At 41.5% G+C, this 24,767-nt stretch overlaps 1 protein-coding gene across 2 annotated transcripts in view; it reads left to right on the forward strand.

Annotated features, from left to right (window-relative positions):
- The window catches only part of ADAMTSL1 (ADAMTS like 1), a 272,535-nt gene that overhangs the window by 39,809 nt on the left and 207,959 nt on the right, over positions 1-24,767 (forward strand). For both annotated transcript variants that reach the window (XM_074953445.1, XM_074953446.1), the window contains exon 3: positions 13,622-13,667. In XM_074953445.1, coding sequence (XP_074809546.1) covers positions 13,622-13,667 — 46 coding nt within the window. The remainder of the gene's footprint in view (positions 1-13,621; positions 13,668-24,767) is intronic.

Below are 24,767 nucleotides of genomic sequence, written 5' to 3' on the forward strand. Positions count from 1 at the left end.
CCCCATCATATTGTATGTATAGGTGGGGTTATTTTTTTCCAATGTGCATTACTTTACATTTATCCACATTAAATTTCATTTGCCATTTTGTTGCCCAATCACTTAGTTTTGTGAGATCTTTTTGAAGTTCTTCACAGTCTGCTTTGGTCTTAACTATCTTGAGCAGTTTAGTATCGTCTGCAAACTTAGCCACCTCGCTGTTTACCCCTTTCTCCAGATCATTTATGAAGAGGTTGAATAGGTTTGGTCCTAGGACTGACCCTTGGGGAACACCACCAGTTACCCCTCTCCATTCTGAAAATTTACCATTTATTCCTACCCTTTGTTCCCTGTCTTTTAACCAGTTCTCAATCCATGAAAGGATCTTCCCTCTAATCCCGTGATAACTTAATTTACATAAGAGCCTTTGGTGGGGGACCTTGTCAAAGGCTTTCTGGAAATCTAAGTACACTAAGTCCACTGGATCCACCTTGTCCACATGTTTGTTGAACCCCTCAAAGAACACTAATAGATTAGTAAGACATGTTATCCCTTTACAGAAACCATGTTGACTTTTGCGCAACAATTTATGTTCTTTTATGTGTCTGACAATTTTATTCTTTACTGTTGTTTCAACTAATTTGCCCCTTACTAACGTTAGACTTACCAGTCTGTAATTGCCAGGATCACCTCTAGAGCCCTTTTTAAATATTGGCGTTACATTAGCTCTCTTCCAGTCATTGGGTACAGTAGCTGATTTAAAGGACAGGTTACAAACTATAGTTAATAGTTCTGCAATTTCACATTTAAGTTTCTTCAGAACTCTTGGGTGAATGCCATCTGGTCCTGGTGGCTTGTTACTGTTAAGTTTCTGAATTAATTCCAAAATCTCCTCTAGTGACACTTCAATCTGTGACAATTCCTCAGATTTGTCACCTACAAAAGATGGCTCAGGTTTGGGAATCTCCCTAACATCCTCAACCGTGAAAACTGAAGCAAAGAATTCACTTGGTTTCTCCACGATGATTTTATCGTCTTTAAGTGCTCCTTTTGTATCTCGATCGTCCAGGGGCCCCACTGGTTGGTTAGCAGGCTTCCTGCTTCTGATGTACTTAAAAAACATTTTGTTATTACCTTTTGAGTTTTTGGCTAGCTGTTCTTCAAACTCGTTTTTTGCTTTTCTTATTACAATTTTACATTTAATTTGGCAGTGTTTATGCTCCTTTTTATTTACCTCACTAGGATTTGACTTCCACTTTTTAAAAGATGCCTTTTTATCTCTCACTGCTTCTTTTACATGGTTGTTAAGCCACAGTGGCTCTTTTTTAGTTCTCTTACTGTGTTTTTTTTAATTTGGGGTATACATTTAAGTTGAACCTCTATTATGGTGTCTTTGAAAAGTGTCCATGCAGCTTGCAGGGATTTCACTCTAGTCACTGTACCTGTTAATTTCTGTTTAACTAACCTCCTCATTTTTGCATAGTTTCCCTTTCTGAAGTTAAATGCCACAGTGTTGGGCTGTTGAGGTGTTCTTCCCACCACAGGAATGTTAAATGTTGTTATATTATGGTCAGTATTTCCAAACGGTCCTGTCATATTTACTTCTTGGACCAGATCCTGCGCTCCACTCAGGACTAGATCAAGGGTTGCCCCTCCCCTTGTGGGTTCCTGTACCAGCTGCTCCAATAAGCAGTCATTTAAAGTACCAAGAAATTTGTCTGCATTTCGTCCTGAGGTGACATATACCCAGTCAGTATGGGGATAATTGAAATCCCCCACTATTATTGAGGTTTTTTATTTTGATAGCCTCTCTAATCTCCCTTAGCATTTCATCGTCACTATCACTGTCCTGGTCAGGTGGTTGATAATAGATGCCTACTGTTTATATTCTTATTAGAGCATGGAATTACTATCCATAGAGATTCTATGGAATGTGTGGATTCATTTGAGATTTTTATTTCATTTGATTCTACATTTTCTTTCACATGTAGTGCCACTCCCCATATCCCCCCGCACGACCTGTTCTGTCCTTCTCATATATTTTGTACCCTGGAATGATTGTGTCCCATTGATTGTCCTCACTCCACCAGGTTTCTGTGATGCCTATTATATCAATATCCTCCTTTAACACGAGGCATTCTAGTTCACCCATCTTATTATTTAGACTTCTAGCGTTTGTGTACAAGCACTTTAAAAACTTGTCGCTGTTTATTTGTCTGCCCTTTTCTGATGTGTCAGATTCTTTATGTGAATGTTTCTCGTCTGATCTGGCCCATACTTTATTCTCTTCCATCCCCTCCTCCTGACTAAAACCTAGAGAATCTCTATCAATAGATTCTCCTCTAAGAGAAGTCTCTGTCCGATCCACATGCGCCTCTGCAGCAATCGGCTTTCCCCATCTCTTAGTTTAAAAACTGCTCTGCAACCTTTTTACTGTGAAGTGCCAGCAGCCTGGATCCACTCTGGTTTAGGTGGAGCCCATCCTTCCTGTATAGGCTCCCCCATCCCAAAAGTTTCCCCAGTTCCTAACAAATCTAAACCCCTCCTCTCTACACCATCGTCTCATCCACACATTGAGACTCTGAAGCTCTGCCTGCCTACCTGGCCCTGCGCGTGGAACTGGAAGCATTTCTGAGAATGCCACCATAGAGGTCCTGGATTTCAGTCTCTTTCCTAGCAGCCTAAATTTGGTCTCTAGGACGTCTCCACTACCCTTCCCTACGTCATTGGTACCTACGTGTACCACGACCACCAGTTCCTCCCCAGCACTACAAATAAGTCTATCTAGATGCCTCGAGAGATCTGCAACCTTCACACCAGGCAGGCAAGTCACCATACAGTTCTCCTGGTCATCACAAATCCAGCTATCTATGTTTCTAATGATTAAATCTCCCATTACTAACACCTGCATTTTCCTAATGGCTGGAGTTCCCTCCCCCAGAGAGGTAACCTCAGTGCGAGAGGATACCCCAACATCATCTGGAAGGAGGATCCCAACTATAGGAAGGTTTCCCTCTGTTACTGTTGACTGCTCTCCTTCTCTGGGCCTTTCATCCTCCTCAACAGCTCAGGGGCTGTCTGACCGGAGGTGGGACAAATCTACAGTGTCCTGGAAAGCTTCATCAACATACCCCTCTGCCTCCCCTTAGCTCCTCCAGTTCCGCCACCCTGGCCTCCAAAGTCCGTACACGGTGGTCTCTGAGGGCCAGGAGCTCCTTGTACCAAATGCACACATACGCCCCCCGCCCACAGGGCAGGTAATCATACATGCTACGCTGAGTGCAATAAACAGGGTAGCTCCCACTCTGCTGCTGGGCTTCTGCCTGCATTTTCTCCTACAGTTACCTAGGTTAATGATAGGGTTTTTGTTTAAATCAAGAAATTTTGATTATAGTTTAAAGGTTTTAAAGAAGTGTACCTCACCCCTTCCCACTCCCCTTCCAGACTCCCTCTCAAAACTCCCTGTTAGTGGCCCCTGGTCACTTGCTCGCTGCTTTATAAAGCCCTGGCCTCCTTGATAGCCCCACCCCCTGACTAAGGCTCAGTCAATGAACAAAGGCTTCTAGATTTCAAACCTTGTTTAGAAGCTCACAGCTTCCAACTGCCGGCCACAGCACATGATCCTTCAAACAAACAAACACAGACAGACAGCCAAACACAAGCTCAGCACACAGCACGTAACCCCCAAACACAAACACACACTACAGACAGTCACTTACCCCAAGGGTCCTGTATTTGCTCCTCCTTCACCTGGAGAACTCCCTCTTGAAACTCCCTGTTAGCGGCCCCTGTGTTTTAGAGTCTAGGATTTAGTTTGGCCCATTGGGACCAGCCACAAAATTTGGATCTAGATCTGAGATTTTACTGAGGTCAGGCATGGTCAGATCTGGGATTTTATTATTCTGAGTCCCAAAGATGTTCTAGATGCTTTTGGCTCAGACCCATCTCTGTGCTACAGTAGGCCAGGTTATATTCATTTAGGTTTCCAAGAGTAACCTCTAATACTGTACTTGCTTTCCATTGGAGTGATGGAGAAAGCTGTAATTGTTTTTTTACTGAAAAACATTTATTTTAGTTCTAACCCTTTCATTCTCTGCCTCTCTTGGCTAGTGAGCAACTGCAAAAATATTTGCAAATGTAATGAGCTTTGTGTATATATACACTATGCACTGTATGTGTATTTTACTGATAAGTCTAAAACCAAAGGCATTGTTTTAAACTGTTCTCAGGGAAAGCAAAGATACTGTAGTGACGAACGAACCAGAGAGAGACTAAATATATGAAAATAAACAGAAGTCTAAAAGCAATCTGGCCAATTGTGGACACTTTTTATTTTTTAGCCATCTGTATTAGTCTCTAACTTTCTCCCAAGTTTTATTGTTGCCAATTTAGTTAGACAGACTAGAGATGTCTTACTGAAGATAATTACTATAGTCTAACATTCACTGTTCAGATAGCTAGTAAGACAGCAAAGGGAGTTGTTGAAAGTAGAAACTGGCACATATGGGGGGGAAAAAAGCAAAACACTATGGTCTAGAGCATTATGGGACCAAACCCCACATCTGGACACGAGTGTGGTGTGTACATTAGAATTTGAACTAGGATCCAAATTTTGCAACTAATCTTTATTTCAGTAATGGGCCAAATGAAACTCTGGGATCTCAACCCTCCTTGCCCGCAAATATCACGGTGTTTGAAATATGGATCCAAATTGTGTCCCCAACCCATCCCTGATTTTGACACTTCAAAGGGATAGCAACATCCACTGTGCTGACTGCCATGTCATTCGTTGTCTCCAGTAGGTTCTTTCTGCAACTGTTGCTGAAATCAGTGGGAGTCCTGGTGCAAATCTTCTCATGATTAGATTTTTAGGGTGGGGTGTTCAAATGTACAGCGTTGGTCTAACTTCGCTCCTGTTGCAGTGCATAGTAAAACCCCCATTGACTTCACTGGGAGTGGAGTTAAACCTATGCTCTCAGTTTTGAAAATTCCACTCTGAGTTATAAAGTAGAGACAGGCAAGACCCAGACATGGCTTTGGTTTTGTGAAGTCCCGTAACTCATGTTAAGATTATAGAAAACCAAAACTAATGTGATTAGGGTCTCAGACCCATTTTTCTCAAAACCAAGGGTGTGATTTGGGTTTTGCCAGACCTCATTGGTCAAGAATTTGGTTAGCCAAATTGTGATTCTGGGTGGTATTGACCAGGGTCTTTGTCTGAATTCTCAAAGCTCAAAGGGAGGTTAGATAAATGATTAGGGTTTTAACACATGTTTAGCATCTTCAGGTAATGCAGTTTATTTAACCATTATCTTCATCGCTTTCTTTTGGTTGAATAGACTAAAGTAATAGCAATTTTGGTTCCCTTTCCTCTGCTCAGCAGCATTGCGTATGTGCTCCCATTTTCATATGCTGTTCCACTGGTGACTAAAATGTGTCTGCTTTTTAAGGGAAGATGCAGCGATCATGCCTATAATGTCGCCCTGAATTTGAGGGGTGTATATACCCCAGAATGTAATCAAGCTAGTTGCAACCATATTTGTGCACTCAGCCACTATAAATTAATGAAATAAAACACTACATAGTTAAGGGTTAATTTTAAAACAGGCCTTCAGAAGCAAGGCCATAACTACTGGCAGTTTTGCTAATCAGAATGGGAGAAGGGGGAAAAAGTAAATAACTAAAAATGAAAAAAAAATGTAAATAAACAGCCTTAAGTCTTAAACGTCTGATATTAAAAGTTAAGTTAAAAAAACTTGATAATTTCATAGGGGTCATTATAACCTATGTGTTTTGTAAAGTTATAAAAAGATTAAATAAAAAAGTATACTTTGAAACCGTCCTCTGGAGCTATCCTGGGAAAGATGTTTTTCCTGACATCTTTACTCCCCAGCAAGGAGGCGTTTGGCCAGCACTGACCTGTTGTTAATTACTCAGTACCATCTCAGAATATAGGTAAATATCTGGGATGCTCTAAATCTATTATTATAGATTTGTGTCTGTGTGCACTTAAATCTAATAAACTGCAGTTTTAAGTAAAGCACGCTTACCTGCATAAATCTTATCAAATGGAATTGCTGTGTTCCTATTAATTTATTCCTGACACCACCTGGAGTAAAATAGTTAAGTTGCCCCGCTGTGGGTTCTGAAAACGCTGCGTAACAATAAGATATTAAACTATTAAAGTTCACTAATTTTTATACCTGACTGTTGATCAGGCTCTCTACTGAGCAGAGTTGTCAAACAAAAAAATCAAATTTTGATAAAAGTTGCCTTCAGAATTCAAAAGGTAAAAACTTTTGCAAACATTTTTTTTTCTTTTTCAATCAGTTCTACTAGTAGTTATATCCAAGTCAGTGGTTCTGTGACTGGTGGTCCTGTGAAGAGATGGTTGGTCAACATGGGGCTGGTTTTCCTCCATGGTGCCACTGAGGAGGATTTAAAAACAGCTAAAAATGAACTAGCGGTATTACTTTTCCATAGAAACAATTGCTGTAGTTGCTGTAGGAATGCTCTGTGTTCGGGAGAGGTCGGGCATGACATAAGCCACAAGATTATTGCTAAAGTGTGGGCCCTACTGAAAAACTTTGAGAACCTCTGATCTAAGTCAGTCAGCTCCTATCTATGAAAGGACATACACCAGGGAAGAGAGATTTTCCTTGCATTAATATCAAATTTTAAAAAGACCCTCAGTGTCTGAAAAGCAGATTTTTACATGCGCAATTGAGATTTTAACTCGCAAGATCTCAAGGTGTTTGCATCCTCATTTTGGTTCAGGCCATTTAGTTAAAGTAATTTATTTCTTTTTACTCTGTATAACAATGTGTCCCTTGTTATAGTACAGAACCTTATTTTGCATTCAGTGATCTTGGGGTCAATCCAGAGTAATTCAGTAAACTTCAGTAGATTTACATCAGTGTAACACAGAGCAGAATTTGGCATGGAGTCGCCCTTTTAAACCCATATTTATTGCCATCACACACAGGGCCAGTGTTTGTTTCATTTTAATTATGATAAATTAGTTACACCAGAAATGCTGATTCCCTAAAATTGAGATCGTCGGAAATGTTATTTATGCCCAGGTATTAATCTCTAATTATTTTAAGTCTCCTGCATTACTACTTCTAGGCTTGCTCTCACTTCTGGTCATTATCCTACTCCGCTTCCCACATGTGGGCCTTTGGCAACCTGAGACATATGACTTGTGTTTTGATTTTCCTAGCCAGTTCGCTGACTGCAGTGAGTGAAGTTGGCATTTTGCCTTCTGGTTGTTTATTTTGTTACTGCTACAGAAAGTTATTCATAAGATGTATTTCTAAATTTGCCAGGGCATTTTGGCTTGTCTATCCCTGCCCACTTTTCTTGTCTTAAAATTAACTATTCCCATTACAAAAAGAAAAGGAGTACTTGTGGCACCTTAGAGACTAACCAATTTCTTTGAACATAAGCTTTCGTGAGCTACAGCTCACTTCATCGGATGTTGCATCCGATGAAGTGAGCTGTAGCTCATGAAAGCTTATGCTCAAAGAAATTGGTTAGTCTCTAAGGCGCCACAAGTCCTCCTTTTCTTTTTGCGAATACAGACTAACACAGCTGTTACTCTGAAACCTATTCCCATTACATTTCTGATGTTTCATGGCACAAGGTGTGGGAGTCTAGCAGAAGCTGTTAGTCTTCTAAACTTACAAGAGCTAAATTTTCTAAAATCTGCAACGCTAAGTTGCATGTGAAAACCACAGGGCAGCTCAGTGGCAACATAACAATGGGAAATTGTAAATTCTTTGGACAATTTCTTATTTTGAGCATGTTAATGGCATGTTTTGCACACACAATATAGGCACACCTCACCAGGTTATTTTAAAAAAAAACAAATTTTTTGCCTTGATTTTCAGCGCTTGGGCCTACCCCCTCACTATGTTTCATGACTAGGAAAAGGAACATAAGAGAAATGAGCCACCCGTTTTGTTTCCTTACTCCTTGCTGAGGAGAAGTGGGACACAGCAAAGGAAATGAGCTTCTGCTGTCTTTTCATACCTCTTCCTAAGAGGAAGGACATGGCTATAACTTGAGTTCTCTTCCCCAGGGGTATCATTCTTACTGATAGACCCTTTTTTGTTAGCACTATCTTTCGGTTTGGGGTCCCGGTTAGATACCGCCTTGTTCTGAAGACTTGGAACAGGACAGAAGTCTCCTTTGCAGTCCTGCCTCGCACCAGCAAGGACCACTGCCACTCTCAAGTGCGTTCTATAGGCTGCACAAGCTGCCTGTTTTTCTAGTCCTCGCTGGCTTCTGCTACCTTCTTGCCACGTGCCCCACTGCTACAGTCCTGTGGGATCCATAGCAGGGGAGAATGCTCTGGTAGCTGTCCTGGGTGGCTCGAGAGGTGAAAAAGGATCAGAGACACAGGAAGCAGCAAAGAATAGGGGATGAACACAAAACGGGGAAAGAGAAGAACTGTACATGGAAGAAGAGCGGGAAATCTGTGGGAGAGGGAAAAAAGGAAAGTGAAGGTGTGGGAAGGGTGAGAGATGGGGAACTTCAGGAATGTGGAGAGGACATGATACCAGGGAACAGTTTAAACAAGAGAAGTCAGGGCCTCGCTGTGGGGAAAGAGAGGGCTGAAGTGTTGCCCATATATGGTGCAAAGGGCATGCCTAACATCTACCCCTCCAGGGGTAAGGAAGGAGGTAGCCTGCTCAAACTTCCCTGAAATCCCAGAGGACATAGGACCTTACCAGACATCTCCCTAGGCAACACGGGCAAGGGGTAAGGAAGGTGGGGGGAGGTGTATGCAAATAAAGGAGAATGAGAACAATCTAAAAACAAAATCCGTTTTCAGACCCCAGTGCTGGATATTCATATAAAAATAAAATTAATATTCCCATCACTGACTGGAGCTTAGTGGCCCAGACCCCCAGCATATGTGGCAATTTGTTTCTGGAAAAAAACATTTCAAATGTTGGCAACTCTGGGCGAAGGGACACTTCCATAGGCTCTGGTGTCATACCGTCTCGGCGAATCTTAGTGTCACCCTTGCTAGATACAAGGAAAAGGGGCCCACTGCAGCATTGGAAGAAGGGCTGTTGTACTACATGACCCATTGAAAGGTTTCTAAATCCAGCTAAGCACAAGGAGCACCATATCCATCTCCATTGTGAACATTAGGGGACTTTGAACCAAGCCCCATGCAGACAGGAATCTGCAGAGAAAAAGAAAAAGTGAGGTTTCTTTTTTTTGTGGGAAAGTGTTGTAAGAAAATATGGTAAGAAAGCTTTGGCATTGTTTACTTTAAATAGGGGTGGATATTTTAACAAACTTGAAGTTGTTAGTATTCCATTAAAAGTCTGCTTGTTCAAATCCAAGCAGCCTGGGTTTTTTCCTCCATATTTGCATATTAATACAACCTGCAAGTTGATTTGCATATCAAGCCACACCCTCCAACATGCCCCATCCTTTGTAAAATCCACTACAACTTGTGCCTGATAGCTAGGGTGACCATATGTCCTGATTTTATAGGGACAGTCCTGATTTTGGGGTCTTTTTCTTATATAGTCTCCTATTACCCACCACCCCCTGTCCTGATTTTTTACATTTGCTGTCTGGTTCCTACTGATAGCAGCCCCAGTTGTACAGATGCACACTTTGTGGATCATCATTGCTCTCATACATGCCTTCTCAGAAAACAAAAGGGTATCATTAGAAATACTAGAATGTTCACCAAGTTTCAGGAGATAGCTGCAGTTACCCATAATAAATCCTATTTTGATGGAAGTAAGGGTCTGATCTTGCACCACAGCGGTTAATAATGCTTTTACCATCCATGGGAGCAGGATTAGACCACAACTCTGCATTTAGCTCTTCCTGGCGATAAGGTGTTTTTGCAGCACATACAGTTCTTTTGGACACTTTTTCTGAAAAAATACAATGATTTGGAGGTCTCAAAGACTTCAGGGGAATGTACAACCTCTTTCAACATCCATCAACAGAGGGCAGCCTTCTGCTGCATGTATTGTCTTAGATAGTCAGGTCTGGCCAAGGAGCGCACAGTGCAGTTCAAGAGGAGAGGTGTAACAGTAGCCTTTGCACTTTCCAGATATGGGGCTAGACTCTCAGTGTAATATTTATGCTAGTAGTCATTGGGGCATAAGGATTTCTCAGCCACACCTCTTTGTCAGCAGGGGCTAAGGGAATGGCAGGAGAGTCAAGACACTGCTACATAGGTTCTGTGCCGCCAGAGGTTTCCTCCTGGTCTAGGAGAATCCCACCATGCTTCCAATCCCACCATGCCAGCTTTCAAGCAGTTTTGGGTTTGGGTGTACTGCAAAGCAGCCACAGTGCAGCACAGCATCTAGACAGGGTGAAAAACAGATGTGGAAATTATATAAATGTCAGTGTTGTGCAAACAGTTTCTATCAAACTAAATTAAATACTCATGGTGCCCTATTTTAAATGCTGAGATATTCCGAGACATAACTTCGTGTTTAAAGTACAGAGGTTACTAGCATTGTCTTTTTCAGGTTTGAGGTTCCCTAAGCCCACACCATTTTGAATAAAATTTTAATGACTACAGAGGTCTCTCTCATTTTTAAGATTATCTGGTACTTTGTCCTGTATAGCTCAGTAACCTTAGCAGCCTTGCAAAGGTGCCAGGAAAAAGCACCAGCCCAGACAAAAATCTACCTGCCTGCTCTTGATCATGATGAATGGTGATAATAAAGAAAGGTGCTGTAGTCATACAGAAGAAAAATTACATACTCTGGGCAAGTGGATAATTAGGATTTTGCAAGACCGACTCCTAGTTTTCATGAATCATAGTGGCTCTAGTTCCATGCAGATCTGCACACTTGTTCAGAACAAGCACAGCTGCCAGCCAAAGGAGTGAAAGTGGGAGGAAAAAATGGCTGGGGGTGGGGCAGTTGGCTAATCAAAGTACAGCACTTTGTTTTTCCACCAAATACAGGGAATGAATATGAGTGTTGTTCTTGATTTTTAGATCAGACAATACGAAAAAACAGAGATCCAACCTTGGGAAGGCTTCTGTCAAAGAAGTTTACATTTCCATGGTTGTTCATCAGTTCTGAGGTTTATAAATTATAGTAATTGAAGCTGCAATAACAGCAGGTCTGTGTGAGGTAGAGATTTTTGATGGTTTGCATGGCATTAATGAATGAGGTATGTATCAGGCCTGCCAAATGAGTTGCTCTGTTATGATTGATGAAAGTTTTTGCTGCAAAGCCTGCGCTGAGTTTGCCTATACGCTGCCTTATATGCTCGTCATTTATGCTTTCAGAAAAGGGTGTGGCTGGAGTAGGAAAAAAAGTGACTTTACACGGAGCAAAAGTTCTAAAATCTGCCTTGTAAACCAAGTAAGGGAGTCTTCTGACTCATTCTTCCCTCACTTTTATTGATAGTGCAGTTTAACTAGTATATGGCCCTAGACTAGAAAAAAAAAATTACCAGTATAGCTATGTCAGTTAGAGTTGTGGTTTTTTTACTAATATATCAGAATGAGCGCTAGTGTGGACACAGATCTGCCAATAGAAAGATATTCCCATATGGCTTATTTTGCTTCCCAAACCAGAATAAGCTAAACCTGTATAAGTACATTTATACTAGTGCACTGTGCTCAGACCTGGCAAGTTGTACTGCTTTAAATATACTGTTATATAAATTAAACGTATATTGAAAGCAGGACAGCTTTTTATGTGTAGACAAGCCCTACGAGGAGAACTAGGTCCTTAATTTTTATATCGAAATGGTCAAACTTTTCTCTGAATTAATTTTCTTGCACCATGAAAGCATTGCACCAGCAGTGCTACAGTTATGGTTCACACAGCATTTTCCTACATATTAATTACTTTAGAACTTATTACCTTTGGGCTGAAATTTCTCACGCTCATTCTCATCCCAGAAGACTGAATGGGTATTTTTTCTCCATTCCTTAGCACCTGGTGCAGTTATTTATACAGTGTAAAGCTCCCATTCTGATCTGGTAGCATTTTGTACTCACTTAAGTGTAAATGGCTACACATAGTGCAAGGCAGCAGAGCATTAAGCCTTGTGAGTTTTCTGGTTTGTTTGAGTAGGTTGAAGAAAACCTATAAGGTGACTTTAGAGTTAACTCAGAATGGAAAAAGTTTTTCAATCATTTAATAATTAAAAAAAAAACCCTCAAAATCAGGCAGATACTGTCCTGGCACTTGGATAATTCAAAAATGGTTTGGGTTTAAAACTTTTGACTTGGCAGGCGTGTAATCCTCATGGAATGCATGCTTTGCTCAATCTGAGAAATTAAAAATGAAGGGAATTCCATTCTGGTGTAGATGAAGAACAGTGTAAGGGCCAAGTTCTCCATTCTGTTTTTCACTGAGAACCTCTGCTGAATATTCTGAATAGAGCTCGGTGAAATTTTTCAACCCAAACCTTTTTTTGGGCAAAAATGCAGATTCAACATTATTGAACTATTTTGCAAATTTGTGTCTGTTTCACTCAATTGTTTTGGTCAGAAAATACCTTTTACAAATTCCCCCAATATCAAAATGCTTTGTTTCAACATTTTCTTAAGCAAAACATAATGACTTTGCTGGTTTCAAATGCTTTTTGTTTCAAAATGTCCTTTCAGTTTATTTTAAAAATTCAAAACATTTGAAAATGAGGGGAAAAAATCAAAGTGAAACATTTTGATTTTGTTGAAATTAAACATTTTGATTTTTCCAGAACCGAAAAATCCCTTATTTTCAGAGCTCCAATTCTGAACTCCTGCAGCCTATGAAACTCCCCTTGAGGTCAGTGAGCTGGGATGTGTGTTCTGGAGCCACACTTCTGAGAAGACATCCGGATCTGGAGCTGTCTTTTGCACACACACACAAGGCCCTGCTCGTGTGGTTCTGCTGTGTGGGAGGAAAAAGAAAGATTTAGCAAAGTCCATATAAGAGGTGCGGAGTCCCTAAGCTCCGTAGGGCCCAGTGGCTCTGCAGCACAGATTTGGGAGTAGAGTGGGGCTGCGGGATCTGTTTTTACACAGATCCTCTTGCCCTCCCAGGTAAGATGTGAGGCAAGCTGAGGAGGTTGTACGGTTCTACTGCTGCCCTGTGGCTTAGTGAAAGGATTCCTTTCCTCCTAGCCCATGAGGAATACCCCCTCATGCAGTCTGGCTGCCAGGTCTATGCGTCAGTGTTAGGATTTGGGCTGAAGTGGAGCTGAAGTATAGTTATGCAGCCAGATACACGCTGCTGCAAGGACATTTATGCATTCTTGGGAGGTGTGAAAAATTACTGATGAAATTCAGGGATAGGCTTCCAGCTCAGTTTCTGATGCTGCATTTCTTTACTTTGTTTACGTAGTTGATGCACTTCTTCAGGAAACCCACTCTACATCAGGAGAGAGTTTTTTAGGGAAGGAATGGGGAAAAGAAACTAATGCTAGGAGTATCAATGCTAGGAGTAACAAATAAGCAATTGCATTCAAGAAACAGTTATGCCTCAGTTTCCCCATCTGTAAAATAGGCATAATGATCCTTACTCTCTTTTGTAAAAAGTGCTTTGAGATCTATGGATGAAAAGTTGCAATATACAGTAAACACTAAGTATTATTGTGGTATTAAGTTATTAATGCGTGGGGGTATTTTTCTTTTTGGACACAGGAGCTGTGAAGGGCGAAATATTAGATACAGAACATGCAGCAATGTGGTAAGTGAACCTTACTTATGACGGTAATGCTAATAAAATGTATTTGTAATTAATATAATTATGTAAAATAAGTAAGTAATAAAAATTGGATGGTAGCACTAATAATGTAATTATTTAAATAATACGGGTGCCTTGGGAATACTGTTATGTACCTCGCCATTTCTAGAGCTAATTTGGAGGGTATGGAGCAGGCGTGGTAGAACCATGATACTAGCGTTGTTCCAGCCATGATTATTTACTTCCTTTATAAACTGGACCAAACCCATAAAGCACGGAGAAGTGGATTCACTGTTCTGTATAGCTAGTTCGGTGGAGGCAAGGGCCTGGTCCTGTTCTGGTCCTTACTTTGGTAAAACTCTTACTGACCTCAGTAGGAGATTTGTCTGGCTGCAGGACTGAGCTCTACAGGACTGACTTCCACAGAGAATGGGAGGAAGGTGGTGGCTGAAGAGAAATATGTGTCTGTGCGTCTCTCTCTCTCATTCTTCTGTTCCTCCCTAGGGTTGAAATCTGTTTTGAACATTTTATTAGGATGTTTTGCGATGGTCCCTTGCATTCACCTATTATATTTTGCCATTGTCTGCCATTCTAAAGGTTTTCAGCTATACCTGGTGGTGAAATGCAGTTTTCAATACAATAAAATAAGCATCTCTAACTTCTCCTCTCAGCAGAACAAAGAGCTGTTTACACTGGTGGACTATAATGTGGAAAGTCTTGTATTATGCTAAAAATTCCCAGATTACATGGGTCAGCAAGAATTTCACTGGTAAAAATCTAAATTAAAGCCAGTCATGCATTCGGTCAAATTTTCACACCTCACAGGGCCAGATGGAGAGGCCTCTCAATGGGAGCTATGTCTCAGAAACAGCAGGGTAAAAAACTGAGTAAATTACTCTGGATTTGGCTCATGTTTTTCACAGAGCACAATTCAAAGAATTGGTCATTTCTGCACAGCTCTAGCATCACCATGCAGAGAGAATTATTGTCCCTTTGACTTTCACTTCTGCTTCAGTCAAAAATTGTGCTACTCCGGGGGGTTTTCTTTGGGTCACTGAAATCTTCCTTCAGTCTAGACATGTGCTGCACTAACTGACAACAACTTGAGTCCTCAGTAAATAAGCCTGCCTGCTGCTTCATGGGCTGTTTTCCAACTGTGAGGCACTTACACTACACCAGAACTGAGGAGAGCAGGAAGGTTAATTTGTGTCAGTCAAGCCACATAGCTGTAGCTCCACGGAATATGACATGGAACAAAGGGAAGAGACACTGTCGAGGCTGATAGGCCTAAAATTAGACCCACCGGCTTTAGTTTGGTTTTGAAGTGCATGCATATCGTGTCAGCCCTCCTCCCTGCCTGGTCGGCTCCTGTAAGCAGAGAGGGAAGTGAAATGTACAAGGATCCTGCTCTGCATGGGTTTGCTGTTGCTGGATCACCCTTCTGAGAAGCTGTTATTTCATGTAGATTATAACCCTGTGTTTTGGAGTTGCTGAGCTGATTTTCCAAGACACAGGGTTTTTGGTTTTTTTGTAAATGTTATTTTTAGGTTAGGTTCAGTTTTGGGCCTGTGGACCTGGATGGTTTCTCTTTAGAATAAAAGCTCCTGTAGTTTTGCCTAGAAGAAATATCTTGACTTACCTAATACTTAACAATATTGGCTCCAAACTTCTGATCACATTAGTAATGTAAAAATCACTTGATTATCCAACACCAATTAGCCAAAACTTAAACTCCTGGTGTGAAATCCAGACCGTACTGAAGTCAATGAAAGTTTTGCTTTTGATTTTGGTAGGGCCTGGATCTCACTCCTACTGTGTGACTCTAACATGAACTTATTCTGAAGAAGGTGCAATGCTGAATGTTGCTCCATTGTTCACTTATTGTCAATAAATAGATAGTGCAAGCACTGCAAAAACCTATTTGAAATAAACCTAATTAGACCTTCTAGATTCAGACCTTAGAGTACTCAGACCTCCACTGTGCATGCTTTTGGTCATCTGGATGGTCCTAGCATCTAACTGGAATGCTTAGCATACTTGATTAACAAGAAATAGTTTCCAGATAGAAAAGGAGTACTTGTGGCACCTTAGAGACTAACCAATTTATTTGAGCATAAGCTTTTGTGAGCTACAGCTCACTTCATCCGATGCATCCGATGAAGTGAGCTGTAGCTCACGAAAGCTTATGCTCAAATAAATTGGTTAGTCTCTAAGGTGCCACAAGTACTCCTTTTCTTTTAACAGGTTGAGATGTATTCCCTATATAGCTCTGGTAGTAGGATATCCCTAATGTCTTTGAAAATAGTAAGAGTCATATGTTTCTTTTGACCTATGCCCTCTGTATTTGCATGCTCAATTATCATGAGTATATGAGCAAATGCAATAACTGGTCCTGCAAATGGCTACTTACTTATGTATCCAGGTACAGGAATGTAGAGACACAGTTGGGTGTGCATTTTTGCTCACAAATCTCAAGTATCCAGCTTTGAAACTTTGTTCCATAAAAACCTGGAAAACAGAGAAGGTACCATCCTGGATGAACATTCTGCCTCTAGCAAGGGTTTTCAAAATCCATAATGAATCTAGCCACTTCTTCATTCTTTTACACATGGAAAAATTCCTTTCTGATTCTTGGAGGGATCAACTTATGCATGAGCTTCAATTACCACTACGTTAGCATGGATAACTTCTGCACTAGTGGTATAACTGGACATAAAATTAGCCAGTCTTTTTATTTGTTCTTATCTCTCAGAGCTCATGTGCCTTTGTTTATATGACTGTCCCCTCTTGGAGAAGGGCAGTTATAAATGCTAAAAGCAAACTCTTTATTTGGGGCGATGAAATTAGAGAACTGGAACTGTACTTCTTGGAGTTTGGCAATGAACACATTTTCACAGACATTATCATTTGTGGGATTTTTGCCACAGCTGTTTTTAATTCATCCTGAAATTAGATTACAGGGGGGAAATGTAGAACGGGAAAAGGGAGAGGAGAGGAAAGAGGATAGAGAAGTGCATCTATTTCTTCAGTGACCTGTATTATTCTTCTGAGAGCCCCAGTCACAGCTGGGGGCTGTGAGAGAGGTTGACACTGTTGTCTAGGAAGCTTTTGAGCAGTCCTGTAAAGGAACACATCTGATTTGGCACGCTTACCAGTTACACTGCCTTATGTCCATCAGAAACTGGAAATATTATGAATATGAAGCCACATGTGTAAATATTGAAAGTAGGAATGAAAGACTCTGAAGATGATTTGGGTTCTTAATTACTTTAGAAACATTTTAATATAAACACTAATATTGATTCCAAATATGATTCCAACCATTGTAGAAATTCGGGAGGGGTGGGGGAAGCCAGTTGGTTTTCTTTAGAAAATTATTCTGAATGCAATAAAAATATGTTTTGATAATTATACATCTTATGGTATGAAAAATAAACATTTTAAAAAGTGACTCTCACTCTAGGTGGAATTTCTGGAGCTGGATTCTTCTGCAATGCTGCATTGTGGGCAGATTATAGATGGATTTTTTTTTCTTTTGAGCTGATGAGTTGTGCCTTTTCTTTCCTTCAGTCTATTTCTCAGCTACCGGATTCTCTCCTATTTATCATGTCAAGGCCATCATTCAATCTCCTGGTCACCCTTTCTGTCCGCCTCTCCGTCACCAAACTTTCACCCTGCTTTCTCTGTCTGACCACTGTCCACTGCTTTCTCTGTCTGACCCAAACATCTGATGTCCCCAACATTCAAACATTTTTGCACAGTTGAAATGTTCGGATTTGTCACAAATACTTTTCATTTTGATACACTGCTTCTTGGTTCTAGACAGAAACAGTGATGAGCACTTGAGCAGGTTTGACATTCCACCCTGTTCCACCTTCCCACGAGCATGCCAGTATGTTATAACACACTGAAGAATCTTTCCCGGCCATTCGAACACCACAAATAAGGCTCTTGTGGTGTTTTCCTCAAATGAAAACAAGCACATGCCAGAAATCTCACAAGAATGCCTATATTTGTAATACCTTTTAGATCAATTATACAGACCCAAGGTTGAACCTATAGATGTTAGTTCAAACCAAACCACCAAACCTTCTGAGCATTGCCCATAACCACTTCCCCCTAAATCTTACCTTCTCTGCTTGGCTACAACACTACACGTACATTTTTTAACAGTGAGAGTAATTAACCATTGGAACATGTTGTGGAGTCACCATAACTGATGATTTTTAAATCAAGATTGGATTTTATTAAAGGAATTATTTTGGGGAAGTTCTGTGGCCAGTGTTAGGCAGCAGATCGGACTAGATAATCACAGTGATCCCTTCTGGCCTTGTAATCTGAGTCTATTTATTTGACTACACCACCTTCTGACTCCCATACAGACTTCCTCCCTTCCTGCTTCTTACCACCATGTGCTCCTTTTGTGTGAACAAGCATCAACACCGCTCTCGTCTTTTTTTTTTTTTAAAGGGGCAATGTTGTTACATAGGTACACTTCAAAATATCAAACCTGTAGGGGATGTGCAATGTTCTCAGACAGGTTGTACTGGCTTGCACTTGTGGGCAGCACTGTCCTTGCCGGAGGGAATGTCAGATCTGTTCAGGTGTTTAGCAGTGTGTAGGTTTTCCACCTTCCTGAGGCTGGCATATCAATAAAATCTTTTGTAACAAAACCACCTAGGTTGGGGCTTTGTTACAAACGTAGGCATTTTCCTTCACATGGATGATTCTGTAAGGCACTTGACTAGGCTGCCAACATGCGCAAATTTGCTCATGTAAAGAAGGCAACCATAAGCCAACTCGAATCTCTTTATTAACACCAAGTTTACTTAAACCCCCAGAGTAGGAACTGAATTATGTTTTAAATGACAGTTCTCCTGCACTCAGACCACTTATTATGACTACATCCCTTATTGTGGAAGGAGTTTGGTTTGTGTTTTTCCTCTGGACATGTCCATTTTCAGAAGTTATTTTCATAGTAACTGCATAAGAATTATTTCTTTGTTAGTGAACAAGTGCCATTAACCATGTTATTGTAATGATAGATGCTTTAAGGTCTGAATTCGTGTTTCCCTGTCATCTAGCAAAATAACTGTGATCCTGCACAACCATTGTTTTTTAAGGAAGGCTTTATCCTAAATAAATACATCAAGAAGATTGGCAGGGCAGACTAGGGGGACCACTGCAGGTGTTCTTCTCTGCCCCCTCTACACAAGTGGCATTTTAGGATTCTGATCAGACTATAATTGATCTGGATAATTTAATAGGATTCATTTTCAGTTTGTCTGGTAAGTCTTTCATTTCAAACCCTTGTATTTCCATTTTCTGTAGTATATTATTCTGTCATACACCCTTCAGACCACAAAGTGTCCAGAGTGGCATATTGAAGATCGCTCTGCGGCTGGAGAGAATATTGTTTCTCAACACAGCTGTGCTACTCAGCAAGAGCCCAAAGCAAATGCAGGTTGGAATCCACTGTTCTTCTTCAGCTAACATGAAATAACAAATGAGAGAGTCTACAATAGGTAATTTGATACAAATCTGTATCAAATCAGTGATTCTTTACTGCACATTTAATTACTCTATTTCAGTGAAGTACGAGAAAAGTGTCCCCAGATTCCCACCATCCCAACCCCTGAAACACACACACGCCCCAGCGCAGTTCAGTTTGACAGCATGCTACCTACATTTATACCATAACTTACAGTTGTGAGTATTGTCATAATAGGTAAAGGCAAACTCTTCTTAGAGAGTTATGCCAAAATAAATGTGTTAGTCTCTACGGTGCCACAAGTTCTCCTCATTCTTTTTGCTGATACAGACTAATGCAGCTACCACTCTGAAACCTGAATTAAAGGTTGTGTCAGAGAATTGGATAGACAATTTTCTCAAGATCTTCATTAATTTTTTTGAATTTTTATTCGACTTTTTGGGTTTGACCTCAAATAGTCAGCCACAAGCTCCTCATTGGGTATTAGAAGTTGAATGTTGTGCTGTACTATGTATCACAGGGGGGAAAAAACTCCCCTTAGACTTTGAAAAGCAGTCTTCATATATGATCTCAATGTTGTGATAATTTGGGAATTCTTAATCAACTTGTTCTTCAGGTGCTTCTGCTAGCAGAAAGACAAAGCCTCCCAATGTATGTGCTGTTGAGTTACTGTTGACTTTTGTGGGGTATCTGTAGTGCGGCTTACAAACCAAGTTACTGTACATCTGTAAAGTACAAACTAGTGTCCTGATCTCACTTGATAACAGAAGTGATTCATGTTTCTTTGGAAAACTGTTGAATTACCACTGTGTACAAATAAGCAGCACTGGAAATGAAATAAATTTAGAAGTCTACAAACAAAGTACTGCCCCCCTGGAAAACATTTTTTTACCCCTATTTAGAAACACTTTGATAATCTGTTCTTGTCCTCTGAAACAGCAGTAGATCAAAGTGCACTATGGAACTTTTAGCACATGGCAGCATGGTCCACATGGATATTTAGGGTATGTCTACATTGAATTTTAAAACCTACTGCAGTGAGTCTCAGAGCCTGGGTCTACAGGCTTGGACTCGCACTATGATGCTAAAAACAGTCGTGTCAGTGTTGTGGCTCGGGCTGAAGCATGGGATCTGAAGCTTTCCGCACTTTAAACTAGGTTCACCGGGGGAAGGAGACCAAAGCCCTGAGGTAAGTGGGAAAGCGGGATACCGGGAGGAAGCACAGGCAGGAATGTCTGTGAGGGGAGGGCTCCTGCCTCATACTGGGAATGAGGGGCGATCAACGGGTTATCTCAAGTGCTTATATACAAATGCACAAAGCCTTGGAAACAAGCAGGGAGAACTGGAGGTCCTGGTGATGTCAAGGAACTATGACGTGATTGGAATAACAGAGACTTGGTGGGATAACTCACATGACTGGAGTACAGTCATGGATGGTTATAAACTGTTCAGGAAGGACAGGCAGGGCAGAAAAGGTGGGGGAGTAGCACTGTATGTAAGGGAGCAGTATGACTGCTCAGAGCTCCGGTACGAAACTGTGGTAAAACCTGAGTGTCTCTGGATTAAGTTTAGAAGTGTGTGCAACAAGAGTGATGTAGTGGTGGGAGTCTGCTATAGACCACCGGACCAGGGGGATGAGGTGGATGAGGCTTTCTTCCGGCAATTCACGGAAGCTACTAGATCGCATGCCCTGATTCTCATGGGTGACTTTAATTTTCCTGATATCTGCTGGGAGAGCAATACAGCGGTGCACAGACAATCCAGGAAGTTTTTGGAAAGCGTAGGGGACAATTTCCTGGCGCAAGTGCTAGGGGAGCCAACTAGGGGGGGCGCTTTTCTTGACCTGCTGCTCACAAACCGGGTAGAATTAGTGGGGGAAGCAAAAGTGGATGGGAATCTGGGAGGCAGTGACCATGAGTTGGTTGAGTTCAGGATCCTGACGCAGGGAAGAAAGGTAAGCAGCAGGATACGGACCCTGGACTTCAGGAAAGCAGACTTCGACTCCCTCAGGGAACAGATGGCCAGGATCCCCTGGGGGACTAACATGAAGGGGAAGGGAGTCCAGGAGAGCTGGCTGTATTTCAAGGAATCCCTGTTGAGGTTACAGGGACAAACCATCCCGATGAGTCGAAAGAATAGTAAACATGGCAAGCGACCAGCTTGGCTTAATGGTGAAATCCTAGCGGATCTTAAACATAAAAAAGAAGCTTACAAGAAGTGGAAGGTTGGACATATGACCAGGGAAGAGTATAAAAATATTGCTCGGGCATGTAGGAAAGATATAAGGAGGGCCAAATCGCACCTGGAGCTGCAGCTAGCAAGAGATGTCAAGAGTAACAAGAAGGGTTTCTTCAGGTATGTTGGCAACAAGAAGAAAGCCAAGGAAAGTGTGGGCCCCTTACTGAATGAGGGAGGCAACCTAGTGACAGAGGATGTGGAAAAAGCTAATGTACTCAATGCTTTTTTTGCCTCTGTTTTCACTAACAAGGTCAGCTCCCGGACTGCTGCGCTGGGCATCACAGAATGGGGAAGAGATGGCCAGCCCTCTGTGGAGATAGAGGTGGTTAGGGACTATTTAGAAAAGCTGGACGTGCACAAGTCCATGGGGCCGGACGAGTTACATCCGAGAGTGCTGAAGGAATTGGCGGCTGTGATTGCAGAGCCCTTGGCCATTATCTTTGAAAACTCGTGGCAAACGGGGGAAGTCCCGGATGACTGGAAAAAGGCTAATGTAGTGCCAATCTTTAAAAAAGGGAAGAAGGAGGATCCTGGGAACTACAGGCCAGTCAGCCTCACCTCAGTCCCTGGAAAAATCATGGAGCAGGTCCTCAAAGAATCAATCCTGAAGCACTTACATGAGAGGAAAGTGATCAGGAACAGTCAGCATGGATTCACCAAGGGAAGGTCATGCCTGACTAATCTAATCGCCTTTTATGATGAGATTACTGGTTCTGTGGATGAAGGGAAAGCAGTGGATGTATTGTTTCTTGACTTTAGCAAAGCTTTTGACACGGTCTCCCACAGTATTCTTGTCAGCAAGTTAAGGAAGTATGGGCTAGATGAATGCACTATAAGGTGGGTAGAAAGCTGGCTAGATTGTCGGGCTCAACGGGTAGTGATAAATGGCTCCATGTCTAGTTGGCAGCTGGTGTCAAGTGGAGTGCCCCAGGGGTCGGTCCTGGGGCCGGTTTTGTTCAATATCTTCATAAATGATCTGGAGGATGGTGTGGATTGCACTCTCAGCAAATTTGCAGATGATACTAAACTGGGAGGAGTGGTAGATACGCTGGAGGGGAGGGATAGGATACAGAAGGACCTAGACAAATTGGAGGATTGGGCCAAAAGAAATCTGATGAGGTTCAATAAGGATAAGTGCAGGGTGCTGCACTTAGGATGGAAGAATCCAATGCACCGCTACAGACTAGGGACCGAATGGCTAGGCAGCAGTTCTGCGGAAAAGGACCTAGGGGTGACAGTGGACGAGAAGCTGGATATGAGTCAACAGTGTGCCCTTGTTGCCAAGAAGGCCAATGGCATTTTGGGATGTATAAGTAGGGGCATAGCGAGCAGATCGAGGGATGTGATCGTTCCCCTCTATTCGACACTGGTGAGGCCTCATCTGGAGTACTGTGTCCAGTTTTGGGCCCCGCACTACAAGAAGGATGTGGATAAATTGGAGAGAGTCCAGCGAAGGGCAACAAAAATGATTAGGGGTCTAGAGCACATGACTTATGAAGAGAGGCTGAGGGAGCTGGGATTGTTTAGTCTGCAGAAGAGAAGAATGAGGGGGGATTTGATAGCTGCTTTCAACTACCTGAAAGGGGGTTCCAAAGAGGATGGCTCTAGACTGTTCTCAATGGTAGCAGATGACAGAACGAGGAGTAATGGTCTCAAGTTGCAATGGGGGAGGTTTAGATTGGATATTAGGAAAAACTTTTTCACTAAGAGGGTGGTGAAACACTGGAATGCGTTACCTAGGGAGGTGGTAGAATCTCCTTCCTTAGAGGTTTTTAAGGTCAGGCTTGACAAAGCCCTGGCTGGGATGATTTAACTGGGAATTGGTCCTGCTTCGAGCAGGGGGTTGGACTAGATGACCTTCTGGGGTCCCTTCCAACCCTGATATTCTATGATTCTATGATTCCGGCTGCACAGCCTGAGCCCAGATGTCTACACTGCTGTTCCTAGTGCTGTAGACCCGGGCTCTGAGACTCATTGCCGTAGGTTTTAAAATGCAGTGTAGACAGTGTAAGAGCATAGATTTTACACCCCAGCTTGCCGTGCACTAGGTCTCTATATAGATAAACTCCAAATGCTTAGTGCACAATATAGTACTATCCCAGCTACAAAACTCATATCACTAGTCAAAACCTTTCTACTGAAAATGTTTGTTTTTTTGAAAAACTGTTTCATCCGGTTCAAACTTTTTCATGAAACCTGTTCAGTTTCGATAACATTTTAAATTATTCAACAAAAAACGTGTGAAACAAAATTTTCATTTTGAACTGAACATTGTGTTTTGGTTTGCATTTTGAAAACAGAAATGAAACAATTTCAATTAGAAAAGAAAAAGCGAAAATGTTCATTGTATTTTGGGTTTTGGAAAATGAACATTACAATTAGAAACAAAACAAACTAGCTCTGATAACAAACCTCCTTGGAAACTGCTTTGATAATATCCAGTTCAATGGGTTCATTGAGGGATGAACTTGGGAAAGGCAGTGGAAGTGTATTTATTCTGAAGATAACTAAAAATATGTGACCATAGCTTTGCCTTCTCACAGCAAAATCCTACCCTAACATAAGACCCATGTAATCCTAGTGGGTTTATGTGAGTAATGGCTGACTTTAGTCATTATTTGGCTGGTTATCTTAGTTGTGCTGTCACTGTGTGGTGACACAGAGCTTGGAGTTTGGTACAGAATAAAAGCTTCTGTTGACAGTTCCTCATTTATTCGTAAATATTTATTTATTCTGCATTGCTGTCGTCTTCTTTAGATGATGCAGTTCTGCTGTGGTTCTCACTGAAAGTTTGCCATATAGGCTCCGGTTCAGCAAAGCATTTAAACGTGTGCATAAGTCCCACAAAAGTCAACAGAAGGGGCAGGACAATGGAGATTCAGGCCCTAGGAATTTGCACTTGAATTAGAGTAGCTACACCAGCGCAAAAAAACCTCCAGTATAGACAAGGCATTAGGGACCAGTGAAGGTTCCACTGCATCACAGGGCATTTTGCTGTTGGTGTCAATGTGAACAGAGTGTGGGGATAAAGCCTCTAGATAGTTTGCTTTTAACAAACAAAAGAGAATATAGGTGCAAACCTGACCTTATTTTTTAAAAAATGCCCCTCACTGTGGTGGGTCTTTCTTTCTTTGGATTACATCATGCAATGAATTTCTCTCTTTTTAAAGACTTTTTATGGAAGGCTCAAACAAACTTAAGGTTGTGTAATCCCAAAGATGCTATGCAAAATAATTAGAATAGTACAGAGGGAAAAATAGTAGTGAGCTAAGCAGTAGTGAGAGCTCTGTAATGTTAGTCCTACATTTATAGAAAATCTCCCCTATTGCAGCTGATTCTTCTCCCATTGCTTGCATCTCCAGGTACTGTATGTC

The sequence above is a fragment of the Natator depressus genome, chromosome 5, assembly GCF_965152275.1.
Source record: "Natator depressus isolate rNatDep1 chromosome 5, rNatDep2.hap1, whole genome shotgun sequence".
Lineage (NCBI taxonomy): Eukaryota > Metazoa > Chordata > Testudines > Cheloniidae > Natator > Natator depressus.